The 12924-nt window shown below is 39.1% G+C and overlaps 1 protein-coding gene across 2 annotated transcripts in view; it reads right to left on the bottom strand.

The window, feature by feature from the left end:
- Positions 1 to 12924, bottom strand: part of PRKAG2 (protein kinase AMP-activated non-catalytic subunit gamma 2) — a 236948-nt gene that overhangs the window by 150493 nt on the left and 73531 nt on the right. For both annotated transcript variants that reach the window (XM_015832534.1, XM_015832533.1), the window contains exon 2: positions 5210 to 5281. In XM_015832534.1, coding sequence (XP_015688020.1) covers positions 5210 to 5281 — 72 coding nt within the window. The remainder of the gene's footprint in view (positions 1 to 5209; positions 5282 to 12924) is intronic.

The following is a 12924-nucleotide window of genomic DNA, read 5'->3' as shown; positions in this document are numbered from 1 at the left end:
TGACCACTTTCTACAGGGGGACAATAGAGAGCATCCTTGTCATACAGCATCATAGTCTGGTTTGGAAGCATCACTGCTTCAGACAGGAAGGCGATGCAGAGAGTGGTGAGGATGGCCAAAAAGATCATTGGCAGTTCCCTCCCTCCCATCCAGGACATGGCACAGAAGCGCTGCTTGAGCAGGGTCTGCAAGATTGTCTTGGTCACTACCCATCCTCTCCATGACCTGTTTTCCTTGTTACCTTCTGGGAGGAGTGGGCTTTGTGGTATCCGAAGCAGAACATCCTGATTCAGTCACAGTTTTGCTCCATACATTATTAACCTTGTGAACTCTAAAGCTTCCTCCTTCCATTATGTATATTCAAGAGGGACAGTGATTAATATTTATATGTTACTTATATGTAAGGATGTAGATCTATACATATGTTGTATATAGTATGTTTAAATGTGTGTATTGTATGTGTACACTTTGAGAGCGAGCAACTAAATTTCATTTTTAATGTGTGCCATTGTGCCCACAGTAAAAAATGACAATAAAGGTTATCTATCTCTCTATCTCTATTTATCTACCTACCTACCTACCTACCTACCCACCCACCTACCTACTTATTTATCTATCTATCTATCTATCTATCTATCTATCTATCTATCTATCTATCTATCTATCTATCTATCTATCTATCTATCTATCTATCTATCTATCTATCTATCTGTACTTTCCACTGCTATGCGGTCATTAACTATCACATGACTTTGGGGATGCTGCATAGGTCACTTTTTTCAGTGTAGTCATAACTTTGAACAATCACTGAGTGAATGGCCATAAATTGGGGACTACCTGAGCACAGTAGTTTTAAGAATTACAATATTTATATTGCTTTTGCAGCTCTACTCTCGCCCTCTCATTCTAGGAGATGGACCATCTTTCTGTCGTGATGCCTTCCCTTTGGATGGATTGCAGAACATCTATTTGTACTTCTCTTCCTTTTAGCATGTGCTGAAGCTTTGTGGTGAATCTGGGGGACTGACCATATTCTTCTCCATCTCCCTCCCATTCTTCTCTTTTGAGGAAAATCCAAAGCAACCTGGCAAACCCACATATCAACAAGACCTTCCTTATGACTGAATTTTCCCACTTCATTTGGAAGCAAAAGCATTGATCTCACTTTAAGAAGCTATCTAACCAAAACAATTGTTGCATCTTGTCCAGGACTACCATCATATAACACCCAAAGCTACTCCACTGATGTTGCCAGATGTTTCTTACTATTCTAGAACAGAAGAAGACCCTCTTCTTCTTCAAGTGTTGGGACAATAAGTCAACTCCTTGCTCTTGGCCATGCTGCAGAGAAGGGAACTGAGGTCCAAGATACTTGGAGATGAGGCTTGATGGTCTCTTCCTACGCTAAGACATCCTCCCACAACCTGGTGTTTGTTATATATGGTAGCCTACAATTACCATGTTCCTCAACGCATATAGCTATTTGTATATTCATCTCCTCCTACAAATTCTTGGTTGAGTCCCAGAAATTTCTGCATAAGCTTTTTGTACTCATTGCTAAGATAATCAGGAATAAAGTGACAAAAACATCATGAAGACCCCTAGCTATAAATTTTCAATGGGAACTATAGGCAAAACCTCATCTGTGCATGCAGAGTCATCTCATCAGTGGCTTCTTAATTTTTCTTTTTGCCTTTGATTAGGAAAAATTAAAGCATTAAACTCCAATCCAAGGAATAATGGTTTTACATCATAGATAAGAACGCAGAATAGCATCAAGAAGACTGTGGACGAAATGCAAACCTTTTAAGGTCCTGGAATGTACTTTGCTTAATACGGTAGTCTTTTTTTGCTCTCAATTAGACTGTAAAAAACCTAAAGTGTCGCACTCTGATAGATGTGAGTCAGCTCCACAGTATTTCAGCCAATTTCAGCTGCTAAATCAATCTACTTGTGAAATCAATGGATCCTGGAAAACATTAATGCCAGACAGAAAAATTGCTCCTGGAAGTTTTCTTGAAGTTGTCTCAAAGGGTAAAAAAAAAATTAGAACATGAGAGCAACTGCATTTTAAATGCTATTCTTTCAAATAAGTCCTCAACTTATAATAATTCATTTACTGACCATTCAAAGTTACAATGGCACTGAAAAAGTGAGTTATGACTGTTTTTCACACTTATGACTGTTATGGCATTCTCATGGTCACGTGATAAAAATTCAGATGCTGTGCAACTGGCACGTATTTATGCCAGGTGCTGTGTTCCAGGATCAAGTGATCCCATTTTTGACCTTGTGAGAAGCAAAATCAATGGGGAAGCCAGCTTCATTTAATAACAAGTGTTACTAATTTAACAACTGCAGTCATTCACTTAACAACTATGGCAAGAAAGGTCTTAAAATGGGGCAAAATTCACTTAACAAATGTCTTGGTTGGACTCGATAACCTCCAAGGTCCCTTCCAGCATTATTATTATTATTATTATTATTATTATTATTATTATTATTATTATTATTATTATTATTATTATTATTATTATTACTATTACTACTACTATTACTATTACTATTACTATTATTATTTCAAAATTTCAGGCCGAATTGCAGTCATAAGTCGAGGGCTATTTGTGTTCATTTTCATTTCAATACAATATCACAAAGAATCAGATCAAAGTCTCATCCAGGTTACTATAACATTCCCACAGAGATTAACCAGAGGTTAACCTGGAGAAAAACTGATTTGAAGAACAGCTTATATGTTTTAAAAATATATTAATAAGAAATGCCAGTTAGATAAATAAATGGCACCTGTTTTCATTCTCCCCCCCAAACCAAGGTCAAGAAACTTATACAGGTGAAGTTCCAAATTTGCATACAAAGTTAAACAAATTGTAGAGATGTAAAAGTTGTGAAGATGACTGCCCAATGCTTTGTTCTCTGCCAGAATCCAATTTAAAATATTCCCAGGAAATATCTGTTCAGTCTCTGCTTGTTTATCCAGACAAAGGAAACAAACCTTGATCTCTTGAGGCAATTGATTCTACCGCTGATCTTCTCTTAGTGTTAATTTGATTAATATTCATTTCCAATTTGATATAAGACTGGCAGCTAGAGCAATATTTTAAATAAAAATAAGCAAAGATAGTAACAGGGCTTTGGGTACAACCTCAAACTGAAGCACCACTAGAACACTATCAGCATAGACAATCACCATCAGTCAATGGCAAAAGGCAGCTTTACAAGGAACATCGGTCAACAACATCTGCCTATCCCAGAATCAATAACTGGATGAAAATGCCAAATCCAGTATAAACCTCTGGCTGACTATATGACAAACAATAGTAATAGTAATAATAATAACAACAAGAAGAAGAATGAGAAGGAGGAGGAGGAGGAGGAGGAGGAGGAGGAGGNAGAAGAAGAAGAAGAAGAAGAAGAAGAAGAAGAAGAAGAAGAAGAAGAAGAAGAAGAAGAAGAAGAAGAAGAAGAAGAAGAAGAAGAAGAAGAAGAAGAAGAAGAAGAAGAAGAAGAAGAAGAAAAAAGATGGTTTTCCCAACATTCCTAACATCTGAGGGCTCAGATTGTTGGGGGCAATAAGCTGACTCTGTATACCACTTAGAGAGGGCTGTAAAGCACTATGAAGCGGTATATAAGTCTAAGTGCTATTGCAATTCCACTGAAACCTGCTTTCCTGCAATTTAACAATATTATTTTATGTGCTACACATAGACAGGAGGGACAGACTTTGACTCCCTTCTTTATGACATCCCTTTAGATACTTGAAGAGTATGATCACCCCCATCCCTTCTCAAAAGTAAGTATGTCCAGGTCTTTCAATCTTTCATGATAGTAATTCACTTCCAGACTCCTGATAATCTTTTCTGTCTTCTTTGAACCTATCCCAGTTTGTCTGAATCCTTCTTACAGTATGGAACCTGGGATTACTCAAAGTGGGGTCTGAACAGACACATTCTGTTTTATTTCACCACACCTGCTAGAGGAAGGAACAAAAAAAACCTCACTGGATCAGAATTTACTGACATATGACACGTTTTCAGAAGGTCTGATTTCTCCACAACTCCAGTGTGCGATGAGATTGGGACCTAGTTTGCTTCTTCATTTCACCCGTGGCAGCTGACCTTTGTTTTTTTTCCTCTTACTTATCTTTTGCATGTCAAAAAATCTCCACTCTATCCCATTATGTGGTCTCAGCATGTCGTAAGAAGCTTTCCTGAGAAGACACTATTGAGCAACTGGTCAGTAGTTCATGAGATATTTGGAAGATTATTTGAGAAACTCATTATGGTGAGAAGGATAAATATAGTTCAGGATAACTGAAAGCCTCTGCTTGTTTTTGGCCTTTCTTAATGATACTTAATGAGCAGTTTTTTTTTAATTGGTTGGCTTTCCTGATGCTGGTGGAGCAAAGAGCTTATGAAATAAAGAACAATGGAAATGGAAAAAGATCTAGATGCATCTCTCTCTCTCTCTCTCTCTCTCTCTCTCTCTCTCTCTCTCTCTCTTGCTTTTAAATCACTCTTAACCCCTGGCGACTGCTTGAACTACTCTTACTCTCTGCAGTTTTCTTGGCAAGGTTTTTTGAAAGTAGTTTACCACTGCCTGCTTCCCAGGGCTGAGAGAGAAGGATTGGCCCAAGGTCACCCAAATAAATATTACTTATTTACTTTTAAACACATAGCCCATCTTTAATCTGGAATAACGGAATAACAGAATAACAGAGTTGGAAGGGATCTTGGAGGTCTTCTAGTCCGACCCCCTGCTCGGGGAGGAAACCCTACACCATTTCAGATAAATGGTTGTCCAATCTCTTCTTAAAAACCTCCAGTGATGGAGCACCCATATTTGGAGGCAGGCTATTCCACTGATTATTTGGAAACTGAGAATGGCACACATAGGCATTCTATTTGGTGGCTAGTGACTAGTGGAGAAGATGACACCCCACTTTTTTTCTCTGCACTAGTTGTTCCCTTCCTCTCCACCATGGTTAATTTTATTTTAATTGAATTTTAAATCTATGATCTTTATTTATTCTTTCAATGTTTTACAGTATATTTTAATTGAATGTCTGCAAGCTGCGCAGAGTCGCCTCTGGCGAGATGGGCAGCATACAAGTTTAATAAATAAGAATCAATAACACAACTTTCTTAGAGTTCATTGATTTGGTTTTCAAAGGGCATTTGAAGGTCCCTACCTTTCGCGAAGCATGTTTCTCAGATCCATCCATATCCCCATCCAGGAAAGGCATGGCAAAGGAACTGAGATCCTAAAACAAAGAAGTTTAGAAAATTTCATTAAAGATTGAAAAGCAAACACTACTTATAATTCACAAATATACTTAGATAAATATACTTAAATGCCCTGGTCATTTATTGGCTGGATTACTGCAACACCAACATCTTGAATTGGACCATGGCAACAATAATTAGAGTGCAACACACTCCACATGGGGGTAGTAGCATTGAAAAGTATTTGGAAGCTATTGTTGCCACGGTCCAATTCAAGGTGTTGGTCATTATCTTTAAAGCGCTTCATGGCATGGGTCCAGGATATCTGAGGAGCCATCTCATCCCAATAGGATTGGCTCTCCCCACTTGTTCCAGAGGAAGAGGCTTGCTGCAGGCCCTAAGCATCCAGGAATTTTGACTGGCAGGGTCTAGGAGAAGAGCCTTTTCCACCATGGACCCCACCCTGGAACATTCTGCTTCTGGAGTTGAAATCTGCCCTCACTCTTGTGGTCTTCTGAAAGGGCCTTAAAACCTGGCTTTGCTGGCTGATTTGGGGCCTTCACTAAAGGTGACTAACTGGGTAAAAAGAAGGCCTCACCTTGCCCAGTCCCTCGGTTTTTAGTTCCTGTTTAAACGTTTCTATTTTGAATTCTTTTTATAATTATCTTTTTATCATTTTGTAAGCTGCCCAGAGTTGCTTTAACAATGGGATAGATGGCATATTAGATAAGATAGATAGATGATAGATAGAAGAGAGAAAGAGACAGAAACAGACAGATGAGAGACAGAGTTAGAAACAGAGAGAGAGACGGAGAGACAGATAAACAGGTATAGGAATGCAGCTCAAATACAATGAAAGGGATCAGTATGTCCACCTTAAACCCAAGCAAGTGGAAGAAAGACAACTTCAGGGGATCCTTTCAGATCACAGGAGATACCTCCTCAAACGTTGTTGGTCTGGAACCAAACCAGTTTTGGCCTTCGTGGGAGCAGAAACATATGTGCTCCTTTTTTCAAGCAACATCCAAGCGGATGATCTAGTCTGCAATTCTTTTACAATATGAGGATTACGTTTCTCCCTCTTCTCTCGCAGACTCATGATCTTTAGAGGTCCTCAAGGTTTTACTTCCTCGTGAACAAAGGTTCTCTAAGAAAATTCAATCTACCACAGCTCTCTTCTTCCCAGAAAAGGAAGGACAACTGCACTGACAAGTCTTCTCCTACCTAGGCATCTTCTGAAATCAGTTAGAAATAGCAGTTGCTTCCTCATTCTTAATTCTCTTTCCAGAAGGTTCTAGACCATATGCATCAGAAAGACCATATTCAGGTTCTTCCTAAAGCAAAGAAATATCTAGACTTCGGTTTACAACCATTCATTTAGTGGCAGTTCGAAATTATAATGGCACTGAAAAAAAGGTGATTGATGACGGTTTGTCACACAACCATTGCAGCATCCCCGTGGTCATGTGATTAATATTCAGATGCTTGGCAACTGCATGTATTTATGATGGTTGCAGTGTCCTGGTGTCATATGATCACCTTCTATGACCAACTGACAGGCACATGGGGAAGTCAGATTCACTTAACAACCATGTTACTAACTTAACAACTGCAATGATTCACTCAACTGGGCAAGAAAAATCATAAAATGAGGCAAAACTCACTTAACAACTGTCTTGCTTAGCAATGGAAATTTGGGCTCAATTGTGGTAGTAAGTCTATAGGTACTATTCCTACATGCACACCTGCAATGACTCTAGGATTTATTTCAGACGGTGTCAGTGCTAAGCTTTTGAATCTAACTGGAGACACAAATAATCTCAGGAAGAAGAATCAGCATGACTGCCTTTTCAAATTGAACTAAAAAGACATGGTATTGGAGTGCCACTGCTTAATTTATTTGCAGGAACCCATCATCTTGTTAAATGAATTAATCATACTTAATAAAGAAAATTGAGGTGATGGAAAAGGGAAACAGAGGGATCCTTATGCTAACAATCAAGCATCTTTAAACAATATAAGAAAAAATATATCTAATGAGACAAAGATCCCCATGTTACCCTCATTCATTCTTTTTTAATCCCATCTTAATTATTTTTTATAAATAACTCAAGAGGGAGGTGAGCATCTCTAATAATCCTTTCTCCTCTTATTTTTCACACAACTACCCCATGACAGAGGCTGGTCTGAGAGAGACTGACTAATCTAAAAGTCACCCAGCTGGCTTTCATTCCTGAGACACAATTTGAACCCACTGTCTCCTGGTGATTATCCAGCCAGTTTGGGTGCTTAAGACAGGACTAGAATTCACCACCTCCTGACTTCTAGCCTGATGACTTAACCACTAGACCAGGGGTAGGCAACCTTGGCTCTTTTATGACTCGTGGACTTCAATTCCCAGAATTCCTGAGCCAGCCATGCTGAGGGGAAAGGGAGAGTTTCCAAGCTGAGCCATGCTGGCTCAGGAATTCTGGGAGTTGAAGTCCACCAGTCATAAAAGAGCCAAGGTTGCCTACTCCTGCACTAGACCAAATTGGCTCTCTAATTTTTTACTTCAAGAATATAAATATCAGTTAACTTCCTGCTGTTACTAGATGCTACATTAAGTTTTTCACTTTTTAACTAAACATTTTCTGCTTTACATTTTCTAAATTTTTAGTAGCACAGAGGATAAAGATGTCAGTTTGCACTGAATTCAAATGATTCTTGAGGTTTAATCTGTGCCTGGTCCCAATACGTCATTTGCTTGTCCTCTTCATTGCCCAGCCTCTTACGGCAAAATCTCATTCTGGGATTAAAGACCTTCAGACAATGGCCCCCTGAGCTACTGAATGAAAGCTAAACACAAAATTAAGGATAGACGTTTAAATTTAAAAACAGAAGTTGGGGGAACTGCCAGTCCATTGTTCTTTTCCTATCATTCCCCACAAGATGAAGCCTTGTTCTCCATGGACATAAAGATCTGAATCTCATTCCTTTTTTGAGTAGCAGCTTGCTTATTTGTTTGTTTGCTTGTATTCCACCTTTATTATTTATATAAATAAGGCAGTGGACATTTCTAACATACCATCCTCTCCTATTTTCCTCACAACAACAAGCCTGTCAGTTGGGCCAAGAGAAAGTTGTAGGAAGAATCCAGAGAAAGAAATGTTTTGGGGAATATTAAAAAGGCAGAATATATTTCTCCAAAGGAATAATGGAGAAGATCTTTTAAAAAGGCAGAAACTTCTCCCTCCTCACAGCCAGAAAACTCAGCAGAAACCAGCTTTTAGAAATGCAGATGTAATAATCCATTCAGGAAGGTTGGAGCCAGGAAGCTGATGAGATTAAGAAGACCAAGACTCTTAAAATCTACCCAAACTCTAAAGACATAATAGGATTAACCCACCAATACCAAAAGGACACATTCAGACTCAGGTCAAACTTGACACAGGAAATACAAAGCCTCAAACAGGAACAGGAACCAACCTCAAGAGCCCCCGAAGGTATAAAAACCCACCACTCCCTACTTCAGGGGTCTTCAAACTTGGCCCTTGTATGACTTGTGGATTTCAACTCCCAGAATTCCTCAGCCAGCGTACCTGGCTGAGGAATTCTGGGACTTGAAGGCCACAAGTCATAAAAGGGCCAAGTTTTAAGAGCCCGGCCCTACTACATGTGGTCAGCTTTTCCAGAGCCACACTTCTATGACTTTGCTCTTCAATAAACTACAACCTTCTTTCTAAAGCAGTCTCCATTTTGTTTACTCCTAGCTTGGACTGGACCCTGATGAAGTTTTTCTTTCAACAAAGTGATTGGCCCAAAGTCATCCAGCTGGCTTTCAGGGCTAAGGTAGGCCTTGAATTTACAGTCTCCCGCATTCTAGCCTGGAACCTTAACTAGTAGACCAAACTGCCTCGCTTATAGCCACAACTGCCAACAAGTTCTTTCGGTAATCATCAAAAGTGGATTTAAATTGTACTCCACTCAATGAAGGATGCTCCAAAAAAAATGGAAAGAAGCTATCAAAAATAAAAATCATAACCAGAAAGACCTATTGGTGCTTTAAAAAGGGCAACTTCACAGCAAAAATTAGCATTTTCCACTTCTTTTTACTGCCATCTAGTGGCTGCCTAACTGTCTTTTAGAAGAACAGATACTGATGCTGAAGCTCAAATACTTTGGCCATCAAATGAGGACACATTTGAAAAGATCCTGAGGTTGGGAAAGATGGAAGGCAAAAGGAGATGGGACGACAGAGCATGAGATGGTTAGAGTCACTGACGCAATGAATAATGAATTTGGGCAAACTCCAGGAGACAGTGGAGGACAGAGGAGCTTGTCAAGATGTAGCCCATGGGATCATGCAGACTTTGACACGACTTAGCGACTTAACAACAACGAAAGTGGCTGCTTGAATTTTTGCAATCCAAATATATTAAGGCCAGTGCTGAAATCCCTGAATCACAAACAGAGTGTCAGAGAGAGAGAGAGAGACCCATTTAATTTAATCAGCTTCCGCAGGCATTCCAGGCTCCAAATGCAAATATTTAACAACAGTCAAATGATAACAAATAACATTTGAGGGATGTAATTAAAAATCGTCTATGAAAGGAAAGGATTGAAAAGCAGCCTAGATTAGAAGAACAGCCAGTTAGGCCCTGTGGGGTTCAAACCAACAGACATAATCTCTTGCTCCAAACCAATTCTGAGCCTGTTTCCTCATCCTTGGCCAATATGAAGATACACAAAAGTAATTTTACAGGACTTTTAATCAGAGAGCTTCTAATGAAGCTACAGTAGGCAGATCATCAGATGCCTTTATAACTTCATTGATTTATGTCTGCATAACACACTGAACTTGATTAACTACAGATAGTCCTCAACTTACAGCCACTCGCTTAGTGACTGTTCAAAATTACAGCAACATTGAAGAAAGTGACTTAGGATCATTTTTCACACTTACAACCATTGCAGCATCCCCAAGACCACATGAACAAAATTCAGACCCTTGGCAACTGGGTATTTAGGAAACTTGCAATGTTCATCTTTTACGAGTTTCTGACAAGCAAAGTCAATGGACTAACTGTATACTTTAGTTCAGTATGTTGGCCAAATCTAGTTAATGGGTCAGTGTGTCTTATAAATTCATAAAATTTGTTAATAAATCCCCCAAAATTATTTCATCCCAATATCTGCTGTAGCCTTGGGAGTCAGAAATAGAGCTATTGAGTTTTGCTCCAGATAGGATCACATCAGGATGGGGCCTATGGAAGTCTCTATACAGGTAGTTCTTGACTTACAACCTTAGTGGAGTTTGCCCAGTCATAAGTCATGACAATCATAAAGTAGGTCCCCATGTAAGCAACCCAATTTTACGACCTTCGTTACTGCAATTGTAAAGCGAATGCTGAGATGTTGTTGTTAATGTATCCATTGTTTGCTATGGGACATTTTTGTTGAAAACAAAAAGTAAATGCCTTTTTTGGCAAAAATATTATAAATGAAAGTCATACATTGCCTCAAATGGTCATAAATGCAGGCTGGTTGCTGAGGGTCCATAATGGGGTCACGCCAGTGCACAAGATGGGGGCGGCTATTATAACTTCAGAATTGGGTCACAAATACCTTTTGGGAGGTCCAACTCTGAACGTAGCCAAGTGGCTAGTCGTAAGTCCAGAATTACCTATACAATTTTTTGCTCCAACCAAGGTTGCCAGATCCAGACTGCCTGGACTAAAACCCACCAGGGGACAGGCAAAAGAAACAGAAAACTAACTCTCTGCTGCCCTTTAATGGTGATTTAGTTATTTGTAATTCAGGTCTGATAACTCTATGCATGTTGAATGTGATGTTGTCCGTAGTATGGTTAAAAAAATGTCAAGGTGGCAATATAATGGGTAGAGGGAATAATCTTGAGGAATAGGAGGAAAAACTACCAGCAAGACAAATAGCCAGATAAAAGAAATTTGAGTCCAGGCAAAAGTGTAATTTGAAAATGTGTCTCAGACTTAACCCTCTTTAGTTTTAATGAAGATAAAGGAAGAAAGGGGGAGATACATCCAGACTTGCAAGATTCTTTACTGTAAGATGATAATAAAAGTAGTGTTAGTATTCGTGAATTTGCGGTTTCCTAATCTGGTCTATCTTAAAAAGCACATATAAACCAGGCAAAGCTTTGATCACACCACAAGGATCACCATCTTGACTTTTTTGACCCTACCCTGTGACACCCCTGGCTGAATGCCTTGATGGCCAGTCTAACCTGATTCTGCTGTCTCTCCTGCTAATTCAAGAATTGATCTGGCTTTTCACTTAAGAGTTGGTTCACATGTGTCTTCTGCTGCCAAGGTTTGCTGAAGAAACTGTAACAAAATCATATTTATACTAAACCATCATCAATGGTTTACAAGCTGGGCTCGCATATTGTTCTAAGCCAGAAGCCAACCACCTCACAGTTTTGTTTAATTGCCAAATATGGCTAAGTTCACACAACTTGCTTACCCTTGAGTAACTGCGGTTTATGAAATTAACCTGGTTTTCTTGGTTGATTCAACATATTGTATCATCAAATAATTTCCTGAAATTAATCCAAAATATGTCTGTCTGATTGATGTCCTTTGATTTCAACCATGAATTTTTAGAATTAGACCAAGTTACTTTTTAAATTAAAGCAATTATCTTTACAGTACTTAAGCAAAAAAAGACAGATGGATTTTGAGAATAAATTGGCATGGCAAATCTCAGTTTCTTAAACAAGCCTAAACTGGATCATCTGATAACTTTTGCATTGTAAATCCCAAAGCCCAATTATAACAGAATTCCAGAAAAGGAGATCTCCCCCAACTTTTCCAAAAAAGGAGTTTGCTAACTTCAACCTCAAAGAAACTTTAAAAAAAAAATTGTTTGGAATTTTTATAGATGCTTGGAGGAAAATAAGAAGCTATTCCTGACAATGCAAAGACCGTTTTTCTCTATCATAAAAGGCAAGGAAACAGAAAAGTATTGGCAAAGATTTTCTCATTCCACCTGAGTCTCTCTTTTTTTGAAAGATTTTTTTCAATTAAACAACAATTGGGAGCTGGCTTCCTGCAAACCAAAGAGGCATAATCTGGAATTATCTTCATTTGAAAGAAGGCTGGAAATGCGAGGAATATTGAAATAATGAGAAGCTGCAGCAAAGGTAAGCTGGGAGGACAGAACAGAGAGAGATTTATGAGTGTTATGTTCAAACATTACAATCACAATCTATAGAACAATTTATGAAAGGAATGTCCGTATTTTGATTTTTTTTTTTTCTTCCATTCAATTGTGTCTGTTTCTCAGAGACTGCCTGGATAGGTCCTTGCAGCTTTCTTGGAAAGGTTTTTCATAAGTGGTTTGCCATTGCTTCCTTCATGCTGAGGGAGCATGACTAGCCCAAAGCTGGATTTCATGCCTGAGGGAAGAGCAAAACTCACTGTCACCTGATGAATGGCCCAATGTCACCCAGCTGGCTTTCATGCCTAAGTCAGGACTTGAACTCAGAACCTCCCAGTCTCTAGCCCAGAGGTAGGCCACCTTGGCTCTTTTATGACTCGTGGACTTCAACTCCCAGAATTCCTGAGCCAGCCATGCTGAGGGGAAAGGGAGAGTTTCCAAGCTGAGCCATGCTGGCTCAGGAATTCTGGGAGTTGAAGTCCACAAGTCATAAAAGAGCCAA

The sequence above is a fragment of the Protobothrops mucrosquamatus genome, unplaced genomic scaffold (assembly GCF_001527695.2).
Source record: "Protobothrops mucrosquamatus isolate PMUCROS unplaced genomic scaffold, P.Mucros_1.0 scaffold5, whole genome shotgun sequence".
Taxonomy (NCBI): Eukaryota; Metazoa; Chordata; class Lepidosauria; order Squamata; family Viperidae; genus Protobothrops; species Protobothrops mucrosquamatus.
Note: the sequence above shows the minus strand (reverse complement) of the source record. Positions and strands in the feature narration are given on the sequence as shown.